The sequence below is a fragment of the Lactuca serriola genome, chromosome 5 (assembly GCF_051521515.1).
Source record: "Lactuca serriola cultivar US96UC23 chromosome 5, Lser_US96UC23_V15, whole genome shotgun sequence".
Taxonomy (NCBI): domain Eukaryota; kingdom Viridiplantae; phylum Streptophyta; class Magnoliopsida; order Asterales; family Asteraceae; genus Lactuca; species Lactuca serriola.
In genome coordinates this window covers 45503116-45522892 of record NC_136412.1, presented here as the reverse complement: position 1 = coordinate 45522892, position 19777 = coordinate 45503116, and the positions used below count along the sequence as shown (strand labels likewise).

At 38.7% G+C, this 19777-nt stretch overlaps 2 protein-coding genes across 3 annotated transcripts; one reads left to right on the top strand and one right to left on the bottom strand.

The window, feature by feature from the left end:
* The first annotated feature begins 498 nt into the window (after nt 1-498).
* LOC145052395 (uncharacterized) lies at nt 499-2269 on the top strand. 2 transcript variants are annotated; one of them, XM_079000220.1, is made up of 7 exons: nt 499-690; nt 946-1141; nt 1213-1346; nt 1433-1571; nt 1645-1743; nt 1820-1909; nt 2025-2269. In XM_079000220.1, exons 2-7 carry the CDS (start codon nt 959-961, stop codon nt 2154-2156), a joined length of 777 nt encoding a protein of 258 aa, XP_078856346.1. In that variant the 5' UTR covers nt 499-690; nt 946-958; the 3' UTR covers nt 2157-2269. The 2 variants fall into 2 exon arrangements, with proteins under 2 accessions (XP_078856346.1, XP_078856345.1); XM_079000219.1 differs by having other exon boundaries at nt 503-690; nt 959-1141.
* A 1377-nt stretch (nt 2270-3646) lies between these two features.
* On the bottom strand, nt 3647-5781 carry LOC145052393 (putative arabinosyltransferase ARAD1). The gene is made up of 3 exons (XM_079000218.1): nt 5539-5781; nt 4277-5349; nt 3647-4198 (listed from the first exon to the last, which is right to left on the bottom strand). Exons 2-3 carry the CDS (start codon nt 5144-5146, stop codon nt 3677-3679), a joined length of 1392 nt encoding a protein of 463 aa, XP_078856344.1. The 5' UTR covers nt 5147-5349; nt 5539-5781; the 3' UTR covers nt 3647-3676.
* Nucleotides 5782-19777: the final 13996 nt, after the last annotated feature.

The window sequence follows — 19777 nt, the reverse complement described above, 5'->3', positions numbered from 1 at the left end:
TGGGCCGCATTACCGTTATGATGCTGTTGGATTGATTGGGCTGAACCAGACACACCATATACTATAAAAAAAATTGGGCCTCTTCAAATTTTGGGCCCTGTTCCCATACACATATTCCTTAAGCCGGGCATGGGCACGTTGGTGATCCTCTTAAATCATTTTTTCAATCTCATATGTCATATAGATTTCACGTGTATGCTAATTGGATGTTAACTACTACAAATGATGGTAATGATATAATTTAAACATAAAATAAGGGGTTTAATGTTAATGGTTTAAAAAAATAAACAAATGCGAATAGAAGTAACAAGTTGTTACTCTTTTATTCATTTTTCCTTTTAAAAATAAGAGTTTAATCTTCCCTTTAAAAACAGTAGTAGCTGTTTATACGTATATAATTTACCGATTGTTGCATGTACGAAGAACACTTTCTTGGTAAATCGATAACGTATTTGAAACTTTCTTTTTTGGTGAAAAATGCACAAGATTCGTCAACGTCTGAACCGCGTCAAACAATGCGAAATATCCCATAATTGCATATCCATTTTCTTGTATTTTATCCAAAATATCCATATCCCCAAATCAATATGCTCACACCCTAGATTTTGAAACCAGACCAAAGTTACAATATCAAACATACGATTTCATCTGTCCAACACTAATTCCACCTACTCGATCTCTTCTTTTAAGGTATTCAACACTCGATTCTAGTTCAATTTCGTATTATTTCTGTGTTTTGAGCTCCCCTATTGTACTAGGGTTTTGGACTATCGTTCGTTATTGCTTTGATTCAGTTTCTATGATGTTTACGTAGGTAAATTGTGTATTTTGTCGACTGATTTTCTGCAACATAGCCGGTTTTTCTGATTCGTGTACGCAGCAAACTAGTTTGGGGTTTCCCCAAAATCTCGTAATTAGAACTTGAATTAACGATATTGATAAAAGTGTGGTTTTGCAGATGGAAGACCACCTAATTTCGCGTGTTGATCAGCTCAGTGATGCCGCTAATCTGCCGACTGACACAACGGAGGCATCCGGTGAGAAAGAGCCATTGATTCCGTCAACTGAATGCCGCATCTGTCAGGAGGAAGATAGCATCAAAAACCTAGAAGTTCCTTGCGCTTGCAGCGGCAGCCTCAAGGCAAGTTTCTTCTTTATTTATTAAAGACAAATTTGTCGATATTATGCTAAAATCATCATCATATTTTACAGTTTGCGCATAGAAAATGTGTTCAGCGATGGTGCAATGAAAAACGAGATATAATCTGTGAAATCTGTCATCAGCCTTACAAATCTGGTTATTCTGCTCCTACACCTCAATCACAAGACACCGTTATTGATATCAGGCATGTTATATCTTATCCCAATCCTTGATTCTTAGTCTGTTATCATTGATCAGAAGAAGCTCTATATTGATTTAATTCTTTTACAGCGGAAGTTGGACTATTGCTGGTTCACCTGTAGACTTGAATGATCCTCGAGTTTTGCCTATGGCAGCTGAGAATAATTATGATGAATACGAAGACAACAGTACCAGTGCAGCTTCTTTTTGTCGCTCAGCTGCTATCATAGTAAGCCATTACCATCTCTTTAATCAAAAGTCAAATACATTATTAGATTTTTATTATGGAAATTTTGTCACAGTTGATGGGTCTTTTGCTGTTGAGGCATGCTCTCACAATCGGATATGGTGGTGGTGATAATGATGATGATGATGTTGATGATCCTTCTGCCTTTTTTGCTGTAAGTCGAATTTATTAAAACTTTTTTATATGCTGATAAATTCACATCTTGATGATTCTTATATGATTTCGGGCAGCTGTTCGTGCTTCGGGCAGCTGGGTTTCTTCTTCCTTGTTACATAATGATTTGGGCAATCAGTATATTGCAGCACCGTAGGCAATCCCAGGTAAAAAAAAGACAATTTTTTTTTAATAAAATTATGTCCCACAATATAAATTAAAAGCTTTAAGATTTGTTAAAAAAAAGAAGCAAGTTTTCATATTATTATTTTCGATAAGCAGGAAAGGGAAGCACTGGCGGCAGCTGACGTGGCATTCATGATTCATTCAGGGCAACATAGAGGGTTGCAAGTCACCATTGCACCAGGACCTGCCATGTCACCGACACCTGTCATACCAGTGCCCAATCACTAGCCACTTTAATAGGATATGTCTATGGAGAAACATGAATGTGAAGTGTTGTTGATGTTATTTGTATCAAAAAATGAAATTTGAAATATATATATATATATATATGTGTGTGTAAATTCTGGTTGTGGTGACGTGTGACCATTATTTAATATTTGTATTTGATTAAATGAGAATCACAAAATAAAAATAAAAATAAATGGGGGACCCATAAGAGAAATATAAATATATATGAATTTGCAAAAACAAATGGTTATAGGGAAAGAAAGAAAAGCATAAAGCAAGATATTAAGACACAAGAAACAAAGACTGGTTTGTGAATGCATGGATATAAGAGCTTGGAATTCTAAAGTTGAGTTTAAGAGAGCATAAAGCAAACTCTTGTTGTTTTTTTGAAGATGTTTCTATTCCCTCATCTTTTCCTTTATCTAGCTTTCTTGCATCTGTAGCAATCTCCAATAGCTTTTGCAGCCAAGATACATTTTCACATTTTTTTTAAAAAAAAATTCGAAATAAACCATTTAAATTGTTCACAAAAAAACAAAAGAAAAACTTATTATATTTCATAATTTTCATACTAGTCCCCCATCAACCAATTCCGAACCTAACACATCACTTACGGATTCTTGCTAACGAGGTTAGTTGAAATTGGATTCTATAATGGAGAACACATAACTTGTCTACTTAACCCTTCATTTACTTTACAAAGAAGTGAAGATGACGTAAAAATAGGGAACAAATTCTATAAAGATTCCAAGATTGATGTCCCAAGTTGCTTTTTCATTCAAACCTGTCAGAAACTCATAAAGAACATCCCCTTGATATGCATATGATTGAAATGAATCTACTTCTTTGCTTTTTCCATCTTTATTTGCATCCAAATCTCATAAAAGATCAAACCCTACCTTATATGTAACAGTCATATTCCACTCCATAACAATCACAACACCACCATCTCTCTCTCTTTCTTTCTTTCTCTCTCTCTATTCAGCCATGGGGATTACCATTACCACTTACAAGGTGATGATAATCCTTGTTTGCATCATGTTTCTATCTACACAATCAGAAAGCATCACTCCACTTAAAAGCATCGACCTTGCTCTAAAATGGGGAGAAGAAAGATTATTTTCAAGAAATTCGCGTGTTCTCAAAGTTGAAGAACAAATGGATAATACAAAGTTGAATATAGCACCAACACCCGCAATGATGTTTGATCCAAATCAATCAAACAAAAGAAGAATTCGAAGAGGTTCAGACCCTATTCATAACACAAGATGAAAAGAAAAAGTTTGATCAAAGTTCACAAAGTTGTTCTATAGGTTTGTTTGATTTCCATAGTTTTGTTTAAGCTCCTTTCTCCCTCTCTTGTTCATTCTAAAACCAAGCTAAATACAAGTGTGTAGTAGACTCTATTTAATTTACATAGTTTTTTGTATGATCGATAGTTTTTAGTTTCAAATTAAAACAAAAACTTATACTAGCAATAGAAGCAAACATTATAAAGCACATATATTACGATTATACTATTAACGTGATTTCAAGAATTCTTGTGACATTCGGTATCTATTTTTTCTATAAGTTTGATTATTTACAAAAGACACCTTTCGGGAAACCGATTGCCAAATCATATCAACAGCATCACCATGTCTCGAAGGATACTGATATTCAAAATGTGGTGCAATTTGCTTCAATCTTTCCCACATTTGTCTCCATTTTTGTTTCTTGACACCCTTAAGAAGGTTCAAAAGGTAACCTTTTTTACATGCATCCGAAGAATGAACAAAAATGGAGAATTTTGAGTAGTCAAGAACATCTTCATATGGTAATTCAATTTCATCACTGATTATAACAGGGACACAATGAGTAGCAATTGCATCAAATAAACGATTTGATGAAGGTGTGTCCCCAGCAATATTCAGACAAAATTTAGAAGTTGCCATTCCTACAGATGATGTACGTATCCCACCTTGTTGTGCACTTCCAAAAGAGAAATAAACGTCTTTTTCATCCTTCATTATGTAGTATAGTTCTTGACGAATCACTCCACCCTATATTCATAATCACATTAAAAAAAAATGGAAAAAACTTGAGATATAATATAACAGATAAAGGGACAAAAAGCGTACATCTTTTCTATAAATTGCTCCACGAAAATAAACCAAAGTAGTTCGCTCTTCAAAGTCAAGTGAATTGCTAGCATTGATGCTTTTAACAACATGTTTATAAGGAGCAATTAAATCTTTATCAATATTAGCAATCTGAACAGGGTATCTTCCAAAATCAGAAAGCAACACCATTGAAGAACTCAAGTGTTTTCTTGCTAAAAGCATACTATTAGGATGATGAGCTATAACAAGATGATCTTTCCCTCCAAATCGTTTCCATTCGTCTCTACCTTTTAAAAATTTCACCAATTTCTCTTGCAAAATCATGTTCATGTCTTTTTTCCCCTTTACATAAACCCTTGCATGTCGATTGTAACTCAAAGATGAAAAAAATGGGACGAAAATTATATCTGCTAGGGTTGAATTTTGTACAAGAATTGCAGTGCAAGGTCTATGTATGTTTGGAGTTGTTGATGATGATGATAAAAGATCAAGTGTTAGCCAATATTCTACACTATGTTGCAAGTTTAATCCACCTGGGTATGATGGGATTTCACTAAAATTACTCACATTAGGCCAAATTTGGTTTGATTTTCCTTTCCAACCTAGTAGTCCAAAGTGGAATTCGGGAGGTAAATCATACATAAAAACTTTTAGTAGTGCTTGATTTGGGTTACATGAATCTGGTGAAGGTGGAAAAGGGATTGATTTAAGTTGAATTGGGTCGGTGTTTTCAGTGTTGTCGAGAAGAATTAGGTTGTAAGATGGTGTATTGATCCAAGATGTGTTGCTGAATCTAAAGAGGAGGAATAATGAGAGGATCAAGAAGAAAAGTGTGATGAAGAATAGGGATTTGAGGAACCTGGATTTGAACACATCCTTTTCAGGCATTGCAGCAGCCGATTGCTTAAGAACAAACGCCCATTAACTAAACCGAATGATGGAACCCTAAAAAGGTTTAGCTGTTTGTCATGATATTTAATGAGCATTGAACAAAATTTTAAAGCTCAGATTCTCGATTCAAATATCGACAAGTAGAAATCGTTAAAAGTTCTCCGTCGTTGATGGTGTCGCCGTTCAAGAACACAAACAGCCTGAAAATCGAAGGAACCCTAATTTTAAAATAGCTTCGTATTTCGTATAAACAATCTCAATAAAATAAAAATGTTTCATGCAATAGAGATAGCCAGAGATTCGACTGTTAAAATCCATGTTTGAAGATAGGGTATTATTTAGAATCAATATCGACAAAGAGAAAATGAATGTGCAAGTAAAAGTATTACCTGAAAGTGGAATCGATCGGCCTGAAATATGGATAAAATCGATTCAATTGGGTGAAATGAAAGAGCGTGAAATTTCGTGGGTTTTTCCTTCTTTATCTAACGCGAACTAGTGAAATTCTGAAGGGTGTTGATCTCTGTTACTGGAAGTGCGAGCTACGTTTTCAAAACGGGATGACTGTATATTCTGTACGGAGGAAGAAGACGCTCATGGAATGCGATTTCAATGTGCGATGTATGCATAAAAACGATGATAAAACGTTAAACATGTCAAATGTACAAGCTTAACTAAAAAAACGAAAAATAAATAAATAATCACATTTTTTTAAGAGTAATTAACAAAAATTTAATGGAATTTTATTAGGAAAACTAAATTGACACATATAAATAAGGGAAATTAAGAAATTTAATCTTTATAAATGACTTTTTTTTTTACATAAATGACAAATTTTTATTTTTTATTTTTAAATAACCACATTCTTTGGAATACCTTTGTTCCGAAGAGATCTTTGGAATTTCGGAGTACGGTTCCGGAGTACATTTTTTTTAGTTACGTGTAACATTTGATTTTTCTTTTAGCTTAAGTTTTGATTTTATATAATATATAAGTTTTGTTTTTATAAGATGTATACTTTTTTGTTTTATCAAATATAAAATGCAATTAAAATCAACAAATAACTAATAAGTATATAAACTAAATAAAAGATGTGTCTGTAGGTGGTATTACAAATACGATGTTTAAATTATCTATGTCCTTGTATCCCAAAAAATTTCCGTTGGTCGTTTTTGATAACCCAAAGCCCATGAAACGATTTTACCCTCTACAAAAATCGATTTCTCGGTGATTAACGCCTCCATGAACCAACACAAAAACACCCCACAATCCCCTCTGTTGTAAATCTATCGTGGTACGTCTGGGGCATTTTCCAGGGTCATCTTGAAGCTTTCAAGTGGGATTGAACCAGTTGGTTCGGTACCCTAGTAGTTGACTCCCACTACCAGTTTGTGGATGCGAGCTCTCAGACCTATAAACCAATCCTCATTTATCGAACAGTAACTGCCCTTCCAATGACTATCGTATATAGTCATTTTGAATGTCTTCAAATCCAAAGAACCCAAAAATCAATGAACTTGTCGTATGTTGATTGGGATGTAAAGCTACAAAAATGTTAGAAATAATTAATTAGTATATAAATACTCAGATAATCTAATCTAAACAAAATTATACTGTATCACACTCTGCCCAAGCTGGGTAAATGGATCCGTCAGCCGTGTCACTCTAGTCATATGCATCGGTGTTGAAAGTTGATGGCACCACCGTCCACCGAGCATCATCCGCTCTACGCTCTAGCAACAGTGAGATCCACATCATGATGTGTTGCCAGTTAATTTTTTTGTTGTATAGTAGATATTATTATTAGAAGTGTAGTATGTAATAATCAAATAGTTATATTACTTACATCACATGACAACCATCCTCTATGACTATCCACATATAATCGTGTCTAAAACTCAAGTGCAACAAAAACGGTCAAATAATTATGAGCACACAACAGAGAACCATCTCGTTCTTTATATACAATATGTACGGTAGGATCTACAAGATTGTCCAACGGTGTTGGTTGTTGTCGTGTAACACCTTTCCTCTTCATTTGTATCCATGACGACTTATACCATATGGATATAAAGTTTTGGCGTTTAGATCGACTAAGAGGTGCTTGCGCTGGTGTTTTGTAATCATCCCTCAGAATCTTTGTTACATTCGACGGGTGAATAACCAGAGACTGCTGCTTAGGGATGACATTCAACGGTTGTTCAGGGCCGACATTCAGTGGCTGTTCAGGGCCGAAATTCACCTGCTTTTAGAGGCTACTTAAGACATAATCATGCTCCCATAACTCATTGTCATTGTAGTATCCCTATACGGTTCAATAATATATACTTATGACGAATGCAAAAACATAATGACCATAAACGATGAAATAATTAAAAATATACCTCCATCCTGTTCGAGGTACCAACATCATATCCGGGAGTCTTATGGATACGTTTTAGAACCATGTATAAAGTAGCCTCATGCTCTACTAAACGCTCCTCCTAAGACCGCAACTACTCACGACATTGACGAATCTCATTTTTCAATTGATCGACCTCGTTCTGCAAGTCACTAATAATTTGGTCCTTGTCAATTGATGGGTCAGTGGGCGGCGGTGGTGGGTGAGATGGATCATTTATCCATGTCTTCTTTTTCTCGATGCTCATGGGTAGGGGAGTTTTTGGGTGATGGTGTTAGGGAAGGTGCCATGTGAACTTTAAGGTCGGGAAAATATGTAACACCCGGTTCCCGGTACGTATTTAAATTTAAATAATCGTATGTTTTTACACTGGACTCGACGAGTTGGAGGCCCAACTCGTTGAGTAGACTAGAATTTGGACGCGAGTTTTAAGTAACCTACTCGACGAGTCGGAGAGTCCGACTCGGCAAGTAGGACTGTCTGGAAGAAACCCTAATATTTAGGGTTTGTACCCTATTTAAACACCTTATCTTGTCCTAACCCAGCCTCCATCGTCCCTCCCAGTCCAGAAAATCCCTAACTCGAAACCTTAAAGCATTTGGAGTGTTTTTGAGCCATTTTTGTGTGTTTTTGGTTGTTTTAAGCTTGGAGAAGGAAGTAGAAGCTTGAGGGTTCTAGAAGAAGCAACTAGATCCAGAGGTTTTACTTCATTTCTAGTTCATTCAAGGTAAAAAGCTTCAACCTTGACCATCTATCTCTTGGACATCTAGTTAGGGTTCATTTCTACCTTTTCTAAGCCTTAAAAGTGCCATATTCAGGATTTTGTGGTTACAAAGGGGTATGACTTCAGATCTAGAACCATTGAGGGTTCCTATGGCATAAATGTGCCAACTTTATTGCCATAAGAGCCCCATGCATATTGTAGACTCCATTTTAGGTCCATTTGAGCCAAATACCTCATGCATGAACGTCAAGTTTGTAACTTTTGTAAGGTCCTGAAACGGATCTTACCAGTGATCAAGCAAACAAAACAATCCACAATAATAAGAATGAAGTAGAAACAGAAATCAAAACAAGCTTGCACACACTTCTATTAACGAAAAACGTCTGGTACAACTTGTTTACAACAACCGTGAGCTCTATGGCATCAACAACCATTAAGTGACCTACATTACGTCTATATATAGTGACCTGGGCTGACTCTGGGTTTACGGTCATAAACTCATACTATGGCCGTAAACTATAAACCGAGCTACCAAAACTGCATACATACCCAAAAGAACCTATCACAACGAAAGCCTAGACCAAACCATTAATTAGACCCTTCAATCTCTCCCTTGGTTTGGTGCTAGCTTGGAGTTAATCTTTGTCAATCACCATCACATCTGCCTGCCCCATTTCCCTGTTCCACATGCGTTTATTGATGATCTCAGCAACCATGGACGTGTATTCCTTCGCAGCTTGCTCAAAAATCTCCTCAACAACTTTAATTTGACGATGACTTAGATGATGAATATCCCACTTCATGAACTGGAACAAATCCCTTCGATCATAAAGATGGATGCATCCGTCTTTAAGTTTGATAACAGCAGACGCTGTAGTCTCTTCGAAAACCCAATAAAGCATGGAGCTTAGGGATCAATCTGGATAACTTTGAAGCACATGGATTTGTTTGACCTGATTGGTTGCAGGCCACATCACCACATGAAGTGGATGACCAGTCTTGGGATCTATCACATCAGGATAATGCTTTATGACAGACTCAACAATCTTCATCGAAGGAAAACCCTTTTTTACCTGGTCTTCTAGAAAATGTTTGAACTGAGTTGCCTGTTGCTTATCAGAGGGATTTGCAAAAGGATATTGGGATAGCTCTGATAGATCCACCCTAGTCCACGAATTGAAATCATGACAATCTTTGTAGAGCTCCATGTTGCCACTCTTTCTCCGCACTATCCACATGTTTAGGGTATCATGAAATCCCCAAGAAATGATCCCTGACCGATCACCATACGTATCTCTAAAGCGTACGGCCTCAAGATCCGTAACGGTGATTGCTGGTTGGTTCCCTGGTGCATTTTTGTCAGAACTCCTCTTAAATAAGAGTTGACCCTTTTGAGCAGCTTTAGCTTGTCTATCACGTATAATTGCTACAACATGAGGAGCATGAGCGGGCTCTTATTCAAAACAATCTACAACCCGTGAAGTTTGAACGGTTGGCATGGCAACAGGATGAGCTTGAGTATGTAGATCGATCCTATACTCATCTGCAGATGTTTTATACTTGACACCAAGATATTATTCAAGCTTCTTCTTTAAATCAAAATAACTAGAGGTCAGGAGATTAAAATGGGCTTGAGGCTCAGAGATTTGCTTTGTCTTTATTGCTCGATCATCCTGAAGATCAGAAACTTGAATTTTCATATTCGCATTCTCGCTCAAAAGATCTTTGACTTGAATGCTGAGGTCTATATTCTTCTGGTCAGGCACATTGACTCTCTTTTGAAGCTCATCAACCACATAGTCATCTTCTCCTGAATGAACTTCTCTAAAAGCAACTCCTTTAGCTTTAGAAAAAGGTACAACAGTTTGTTCCTGGGCAAGATGCATAGCTAACCGCACAGAGGCATCATCAAGATCTGCCCTAGGAGGAGAGAATCCTAGTAGAGCAGAGGAGCCACCAGCTTCAAAGGTGGTGCTAGGACCTCCACAGAAAGGTTCTGTTGATACGATAGTAGGGGTAGTTGTTGGCGTAATCGGCATGCCATGAGTCAAGTTAGAATCCAGAGGCCCAAACCTTGGATCACATCTTCTTCTCTTAGATGGAGGCTGTAAGGTCTGGTCTGTTGTATAATCACCCTGAAGTGGTTCAATTGTAGGTGAGGCAACGTCAAGGGGAGGAATCCATGACACTGTCACCATTGGAGCTGTAGAACCAACCACTTGATTTGTAGAAATAGGTGTTGAATCGAGAACGTCTTTAGAATCCCTTATCTCCGTTGCTGGGAGAGCAACATCGCTGATATTATCAAGAAACGTGTTGAGGTTGACATTAGACAAAAACTCATCATTGCTTCCAAAATTGGTTGGAATCTCATCTCTATCAAAACCTGTAAGGTCAAGGTCTTCATATTGATCAGTCTCAGTTGCATTCTTGGAAGACCCTTCATTGTAGTCACTTTCGATTTGAACTGATCGCAGGTCATACTCCTCAACTACAGACACATTAGGAGCAACTGTCTCTTCCCCTTCCTGATCTGATATAGTGATCACATCTCCTTCCGAGATCACCCTTTCTGATGAAGTGGGATCTGAAGATATCTTATCAGAAGATTCGTGGAACTCGGACGCCTCATTCGGCTCAGCAAATCATCCGAATTTAACCAGTGGATATAGTCCTTGAAAAGTAACTTTTCCTTTGCGATTTTGTTTAATGAGCCCAATAGTGGGAGAGCAACATCACTGATATTATCAAGAAACGTGTTGAGGTTGACATTCGACAAAAACTCATCATTGCTTCCAAAATTGGTTGGAATCTCATCTCTATCAAAACCTGTAAGGTCAAGGTCTTCATATTGATCAGTCTCAGTTGCATTCTTGGAAGACCCTTCATTGTAGTCACTTTCGATTTGAACTGATCGCAGGTCATGCTCCTCAACTACAGACACATTAGGAGCAACTGTCTCTTCCCCTTCCTGATCTGATATAGTGATCACATCTCCTTTCGAGATCACCCTTTCTGATGAAGTGGGATCTGAAGATATCTTATCAGAAGATTCGTGGGACTCGGACGCCTCATTTGGCTCAGCAAATCATCCGAATTTAACCAGTGGATATAGTCCTTGAAAAGTAACTTTTCCTTTGCGATTTTGTTTAATGAGCCCAATAGTGTGAGGGCCCAAGGACTTCATATCAAGTGTATCTCCCTCATTTACCATATCAGGAAATTGTTTGTTGATGAAGAGCTGAATGAATCTAGGATACATCAAAAAGGTATCCCGTGTGATGGCATTGATGTTGACCACAAACTCGTCCAGGATAAACCTTGAAAAGTTGAAGCCAATTCCTGCAACAAGAGAAACGATAGCTCCAGTGTTTCTCAGGGATATTTCATCCGCACCAGACCTCCCGCCTAAGATGCAGCTCACTAACACATGGGCTAGAAATCTCCAATAGGGTGGCAAAAGCTTTTTCAATGTAGAAGGAGAATCGCCTTCATACCCCATCTTTTTCAAAAATTTCTGAGCATCTTCAATTCCAATTTCAGTGGGAAAACTCGGTAGGTCATTGATCAACAATGTCTCTCTAATGAACTGCTCATCGATCACAACTTTGCATCCTTTAACGATTGCGTCTACAGTCACTGCTCCATTATCGTCTCTTGTCATTTTGGTAGTCTGCCAGAACTCTCTTATAATTTTCTGATAAACAACGGTGTTCATGGTGATGGAGGAGGCCAAACAACATTCTCTCAGTCCATGAATCATTGACTTGAATTCCCCATGGGCCACCGGAGGATCTGCTGGTACCATTGCCAGATTGTGCATGTCTGCGAACTTTTAGCCTGCCATTTGATATGCATTAAAACATACTAAGTAAGACAAGAAAGATATTTGAGCAAATAATATTTTAAATGATTTAAATTCGAGCCCGAAAATGAATTATTTTTTGTCCAAAAATTAAGTTTAAAGTCAACCAGGAGTTTACGGTCAATATGGGGTTTACGGCTGTAAACTCGTGACCGTAAGCTTAGGGCCGCAAACGGAGTTTACCGCCGTAAGCTTGGACCGTAAACTCCGACGAATCCTTTTTCGTTGATTTCAGGTTCAAAACTCGTCAAATCCAAGAATTAAATACATATCTATGGACGGAATCATAGTACCCTTGAAGTGATCGGAGCAATTTCACAAAAAACAAATTTTATTTCGAAGAGAGAGAGAGAGAGAGGGAGTTTGCGACCGGAATCCAAAAAATGAGAGGGTTTCCGGCTGTAAACTCTTTATATACCTTTGACCCTTTTACCTGCTGACCACACGGTGTAAGCACAGTACAATATTTTCAAAATTTTTCAAAAACAAAACTTTTGAGGATTAAAATTAAAATTAAAAATAAAAATAAAAATAAAAATAAAATTAATTTCCAAAATTTAAAGTTAACAATTAAATTTTGACAATTAAAAATAAATAAATAAAAATAAAAATAAAAATAAAAATAAAATAAACAACCTAAAAAATATTTTAATTACTGAAAATAATTTTTGTGACACCGGGATCAAAGTTGTTGGACAGCCCTAATCCACTTGTCAGTACCCTTATTTTCATGTCTTTGTCTGATCGATCGCCGGTATTGTGGTCCACTTAAGCATGAAACATTTGTGACAGAATTTGGACAATTTAAGAATGACACGATATTTGAGCCCTTATTCTTAAATAAATTTTCTCTGCACCATTTAACTGATTATAACCAGGGATATTGTTGTCCACCTAAATTGAGCAGCGAGATTTACAGACAATCTGTATGTGTTTAATTTTAATTGTACTAGAACATGTTTCCCGCTTCCCGATATGATCCAACAATCAAGGACTTCTAGAATACTCCTTACACCGGGTGAGCAGACAATTATTAAGAAAGAAGATAGATTTAGAATGCATATGCTATACACCCAGGTCAGATCTCTTCCAATCACGTAGAGGATGAAACATATGACTAACTGAAGTTTTAGAGGGATTGAGAAAAGAATGATGCATATACTGTGTACCAGGTCGGATTGTAAGTCACACAGAGGAGACAGTATATGGCTAACAGATAGAAAGAATTGCATAGAAAGAAGATGCAGAGAGATAGAATTGCATATGTTACAGTCCAGGTCGGATCTCTCGATCACACAGAGGGGGCAACATATGACTAACAGACAGAAAGAAAGAAAATAACCTTCTACATACCTAATTTATCGGAATTCCCCAGTCACCCCATCAATACCGGAATTAAGGATAGAATCCACACATCAAGGAAAAGTTAATACACAGTTCTAGATACGGGTTCTTTTAATGTGACCAGTAGATTCTCATGTATATCTCCCTGCTCAACCTATCCGAGCGTCGTATTGTCAGGCTAAATGGATCTAACTAGTTCAATATTTGTCAAGTCCTTGAATTCCTTAAGTTCAAATCTTCCTAGTCAAGTCCATTTAAAATCTTTCGTGCCTACCAACGCATCAAACACAGAGCATAAATACTTTAATTTTGGTACGTTACGCAGATTCAGATTGCCCGTTATGACTTGATAATATCACTTCCCGTCACAACACCTACAAACAAGACTATTAGCAACATTTTTTTTTTAATTTTCTAGACTTTTTATTGTTTTTGGATTTTTGATTATTTCTCCCCCTAAATTTGTGCATGGGTGAGAATGAAATAAAAATGAAATAAAAATGCGCAAATTTGAACTAACCTATCTACAAAAAAAACTAGAAAATAAAAATTAAGAAAATGAAATAAAAAACTTAAAATAAATAAAAAAACAGAAAAACTTAATCCTCAAAACGATTCATTTTCAAAAATCCCACAAGCACATCGAATCAAGCTTTGTAAAAGGCTTGGTGAATAGATCCGCCACATTATTAGCAGTGGGAACCTGTTCCAGCCGGATGAGTGAACGCTCATAACAATCTCTGATGAAATGAATTTTAATATCAATGTGCTTGGTTTTGGAATGTTGGACAGGATTTTTAGCAATTTGAATCGTGACCTCATTATCACAGTAAATAGGGGTTTCTAAATAATTCAAACCGTAGTCCAACAGCTGATGTTGGATCCAGATAACTTGGGAGCAACAAGAAGATGCAACAACATATTCCGCTTCCGCTGTTGAGGTTGAGACAGTGTGTTGTTTCTTGCACTGCCACGACACTAGCCTGTCACCAAGATATTGATACCCTCCTGAAGTAGATTTCCAGTCAAGCTCACAGCCTCCATAATTACTGTTAGCAAAAGCATATAAATCAAATTCGGAATTCTTCGGATACCAAAGACCCAATTTTGGACTGCCTTTGATATACCGAAAAATTCTTTTGACAACAATAAGATGTGAAAGTTTAGGATTAGCCTGATAACGTGCGCATTGACAAACTGCAAACACGATGTCTGGACGGCTTGCAGTAAGATACATCAACGATCCGATCATCGATCTGTAGAGTGTCTAATCTACAGAGTCGCCATCAGTATCTGGAGTTAGAAGTGGTCTTTCAGCCATTGGCGTCGATGCGGGTTTAGCGTCTTGAAACCCGAACTTCTCAAGAATATCCTCCACATACTTGGCTTGATGTAGCAGGATTCCGGTTGAATTTTGTTTGACCTGAAGCCCCAGAAACATGGTCATTTCTCCCAACAAACTCATCTCAAACCGATTTTTCATAACACCTTCAAACTCCTTGCATAGCTGCGGACTAGTCGACCCGAAAATAATGTCGTCAATGTAGATTTGAACTAGAATCTGATCATTACCAACATGCTTGATAAATAAAGTTTGATCGATAGTGCCACGAGAGTATCCATGCTCAAGCAAGTGCTTTGTAAGAGTCACATACCACGATCGAGGAGCTTGATGTAACCCATACAATGCCTTGTCCAACTTGTAGACATGATTAGGAAACTTCGAGTCAATGAACCCAGGGGGCTGATCAACGTAGATTTCTGTAACACCCTGAGTTCGGAAGTGCAAGTTCAGGGTTCTCAGTGTAAATAAGGAAGGCCGACTCGGCGAGTCGAGTCGCGATTTTTGTAACGCCCGTAGATTAGGGCTAGTCAATTTAAAGACGATAAGCATCGAAAATGAGTTTCTGATAGAAGATTATTTAGAATGAATAATCTTAACTAGGTTATAGTATATGTTACAAGGATTCCGTACATATAAAGAACGTCGAAATCCGAATTATAACGAAGAAGTTATGACCTGTCGAAGTTTCGCGACAGAACCGGCACGACGTTGAATGACGTAAAAAGTGAATTTATGTTAGAGCGATATTTAGCCTTAGCGATCTAAACGAAAGTCGTAGATTTCGTTAAACCGAGAGCGTGCATAAAAGGAACGCCCAAATCTGACTTCGTATGAGGAAGTTATGATTTTTCTAAGTTTCGACTTAGCGGTATGCAGCCCGAATACTCGATTTGAGATCGATCGGTTTTTAGCCGAAACAATCTAAATGAGAATCGAAGATCTCGTTGTTAGTAGCGAAACGATGAAAAGTTAGGCGAGAACGGACGTCAGACGAAGAAGTTATGAATTTATAACGAAGTTTTTCTGTCCCGGCCTTCTAAAAATAAATAATAAAAATAAAATTCAAAATTAGCCGACGGAGTCTAAATAAAAGTTATAGAGTATGGTCTGACCTTCGCGTGGATATAAAGAACATCGAAAACGGAGCTCGTATGCGAAAGTTACGCAATTTAGAAGTTCGACGAGTCAATTACGCCCCGCATAATTTGAGTACGCCCCGTGTACTCAGGCGGATGCAAGTTGCCTGACCAATACTCGAGTGCCACAGATCGACGCATGCAGTGACGTCAAAGTACGCCCCGCGTAACCGAGTACGCCCCGCATAATTTGAGATTACGCCCCGCGTAATCCCAGACCCAGCAGCCTATAAATAGAACTCGAGAACAACCATTTCCTTGCGATTTTCTTACTTTCTCTCTAAGTTTTTGCCTCGATTTGCGTGCCAATCATATCCCAAAGCCCTGGTATTATTCCCGAGCCCCGAAGCAAGATCCAAAGCCCTGAGGATCCCGAAGAGCATTATTCCCGAGCCGAAGCGCTGCCCGCGAGGAGCCGGTTTTTGTGAAGATCTTCCAGATCTACGGAGAAACACTACTTCTGCAAGCCGTAGTGCTGTCGGATCATCTTCTGATCAGGTGAGTGTGTAGTCACTTTCATCTTACACATAAATATGAAGTATTTTATAAAATACGTGTTATGTGTATATTTTTATATATTTTTGTACGGGTGTTAAATGATTTAAATTGTGTTGTATTTATATCTACAAAAATGTTGGGTAGAACATGGGTAGATGGAATAGTTGGTGACGATGCGACTTCGTGCCTATTTGATAAACCCTGGTGACTATGAGACGTAGTGCCTATTGTGTAAGCCCTGGTGACTATGAGACGTAGTGCCAATTGTATGAACCCAGGTGACTATGAGACGTAGTGCCTATTGTGTAAGCCCTGGTGACTATGAGACGTAGTGCCATTTGTATGAACCCAGGTGACCATGAGACGTAGTGCCTATTGTGTAAACCCTGGTGACTATGAGACGTAGTGCCAAATTGTGTAAACCCTAGTGACTATGAGACGTAGTGCCAATTGTATGAACCCTGGTGACTACGCGACGTAGTGCCTGTTGTATAAACCATGGTAGCAAATGGACTGTGTGCCAGTTCCTTAGGTAAACCCTTAGGAATGAATGAAGAAAGTATAATTGATTTTTAGGGTAAAACCTTAATAAAGGAGATAATGGGGATGGGTATTTGGGTTGGTTGTTGATAATTGAATATAATAAATGTATTATTGTGGGTTGAAAACCTTATATGCTCACCAGGCTCCCAAGCCTGACCCACTCAGTTTTCTTTGTATCACAGGTATCAATACGAAGACATAATTCACTGAGAGAATGAAGGAGATGTAAATCATTAGTGTAAATAAATGTAAGTTCTGTTTATGCTTATGTTCCTGTATTGACGATGACATCCCAAACGTTTTAAAATGAATAAAATACGTTTCTTCGAAAATGTTTTAATAATGTATTTATCATGTTTTTCTGGGGACAAATTCCGCAACACTTTTAATAAAGAAGTACTCTGATTTTTATAAAGCATAAACAAAATCGGTCTTTTCTGGCCGTAAAAATGGGGATGTCACAATTTTGGTCACGCGTTAAGTGACCAACTCGGCGAGTCGGAGGCTGGACTCGACAAGTTGATGCTGGAATGAGAAAAACCCTAATCCGGAGTTTGTTCCATATATAAAGAACATAATACCCTCTCTTCAGCCTCTTCACATTCTCTTTGAGTCCCAGAAACCCTAATAGCCGTGAGTGAGAGCTTAGAGAGTGTTTGGAGCTTTGAGGAATGAATTTGGTGAAGGAGACTTGAAGAGCAAGAGGCAACCATCAAGGATTTCATGTGGATCCAAAACCCACACCAGTTTGGGACACATTTGTGAGTGGTAGAGTTCGTATCGGAGGTGGGAGCAGCGTGATCTTATCTTTTCAGTCAGCAGTTGTGAGGTGAGTTATCCTCACTATATCGACAGGGTCTACGGCACCAAGGTCGGCCCTTTATCGGATGGAAATCTAGGTAGTTGTTATGTTATTGCTTTGCTATATGTTTGCATCCTGGTAGCTAGGATGGTATATGTTAGAGACCTGGTTAAGGTCGAAATCCTGGAATATAGGATGATGCTATGTTAGTGACCGGTTAGGTCGGTATCCTGGTTAGAGTATGCTATGTATGTGATATGCTAGATCGGTTGATTGGTGATTAGCTGTTATATGATTATATGTTTATGTGCACATGGTTGGTTGACTGTGGTTGGGTTGAGGCGGGTCCTGCTTTGTGCTGTAGGCAAACATACCCAGGGCGGACTGGATATTCCGAAGGCCCAGTGAGCGGTCCGGATAGGCTATAGGCCTACGAGGGCGGACCAGACATGCCGAGGCTCGGAGAGTGGACCAGGCCGACTGAAGGCCCGGTGTAGGCGGACCAGTCATACTGTAGACTCAGAGAGTGGACCAGGTGGGTTGAAGGCCCAGTACGGGCGGACCAACCACACTGCAGACTCGATGTATATGGCTAGACTCGGAGGGTGGACCAGGTGGACTAAAGGCCCAGTGCGGCGGACCAGGCACACAGTAGACCCGAAGTGCACGACTGTTCTGTTATGTTATGATATGTTATGTGTATGGTATATGTGGTTGGTATTTTGGGGGTATCTCACTAAGCTTTCGGGCTTACAGTTGTGGTTTAATGTTTCAGGTACTTCAGGAGACCGTGGCAAGGCAAAGGCGTGATCGTACCGCTCCTCATGTTTTTTGTGTTTATGATGTGGTTATGGGAAATACTCAGATAATAGTCGTATCGAAAACCTTTTTGTAATAACTTAATGAAATTGGGTTGTTTTTGAAAAGTTTAAATTGGTTGAAATTTTTGGATGTTACAAGTTGGTATCAGAGCCTTGGTTTGAGTGAATTGGAGGAACATTCGTGTGAATCCAGTCTCAAATCAAGGAGAGTTTTCAAAAGAGAATTTAAAATGGTTTTCAAAATGAGTAAAGGAGGACGCGGAGGTACGATCAGCCGGAGCCAGTAAGTAACCCCAAAATACCATACAAGTTATTTGATTATGTGATATGTTAGAACAACATGCTAGTGTTAGGCTAGGGATCTTCAGGAAGTGTATGATAGAGTTGCCTGATTGTGATGCCTTCTAGCCTAGGGTCTTCTTTTACGAGAATCTCAATGTTCCTCTAGGGGTGAGGGTAGATTGCTCGTTAGATATATTCATCTTTAGGGTGTTGTGGTGATACTTGATGTAAATATGGGTAGGTGTGGAAGGTAGTATGGGCCCGTACTACTAAAAGCATAGGACCCATACGCGCATCAAGGAAGTCACAACCCCTAGGGTCGGGTTGCGGGTTGGTTCCCGGGTTAGTGGGAAGTATCTGATGTATTGCGGTGTTTTTCAGTATGGTGGTTATGAGGCATACTGGGAGTGGATCCGGGTCATGATCGGGAGCAGGAGAGGGCGGTCAGGGTGGATCGGTGCCACCCGAGGTCATCGGTCAGATGAGTATGGATGAGTTGGATGCCAGGATTCGTGAGATCATGCATAATGAGGTTGCTGCTATGTTCTGGGCTGAGTTTCCAGAACTGTTTGGGTCGATCAAGACCGCTATGGTTGAGTAATTTGATGACCGCCATGCAGCTCTTTCAGAGACGGCTGCCGTGGCGGCTACAACGGCTGTAGCAGTGGCAGGAGGAGGAGCCGGTAAAGGTTTTCAGTATCGGGACTTCGATAATACGAAGCCCCCTACTTTTTATGGAGTTCAGGATCCGATTGTTGCTATGAGATGGTTGTCAGACGTGGAGGGATGTTTCTTCACATGTTCATGCCATGCTGATTGTAACGCCCGCAAATCCGGGCTAGTCAAATTAGAGGCAATAGGGGTCGA

What these genes read in the sequence shown, in the direction of transcription:
- LOC145052395 (XM_079000220.1), top strand. Translation starts at nt 959, where the DNA reads ATGGAAGACCACCTAATTTCGCGTGTTGATCAGCTCAGTGATGCCGCT. An exon ending in GTCGCTCAGCTGCTATCATA is followed by an intron (nt 1,572 to 1,644) that starts GTAAGCCATTAC and finishes ATTTTGTCACAG; the next exon opens with TTGATGGGTCTTTTGCTGTT. An exon ending in ATCCTTCTGCCTTTTTTGCT is followed by an intron (nt 1,744 to 1,819) that starts GTAAGTCGAATT and finishes GATTTCGGGCAG; the next exon opens with CTGTTCGTGCTTCGGGCAGC.
- LOC145052393 (XM_079000218.1), bottom strand. Translation starts at nt 5,146, where the DNA reads ATGCCTGAAAAGGATGTGTTCAAATCCAGGTTCCTCAAATCCCTATTC. An exon ending in GAGCAATTTATAGAAAAGAT is followed by an intron (nt 4,199 to 4,276) that starts GTACGCTTTTTG and finishes TTATGAATATAG; the next exon opens with GGTGGAGTGATTCGTCAAGA.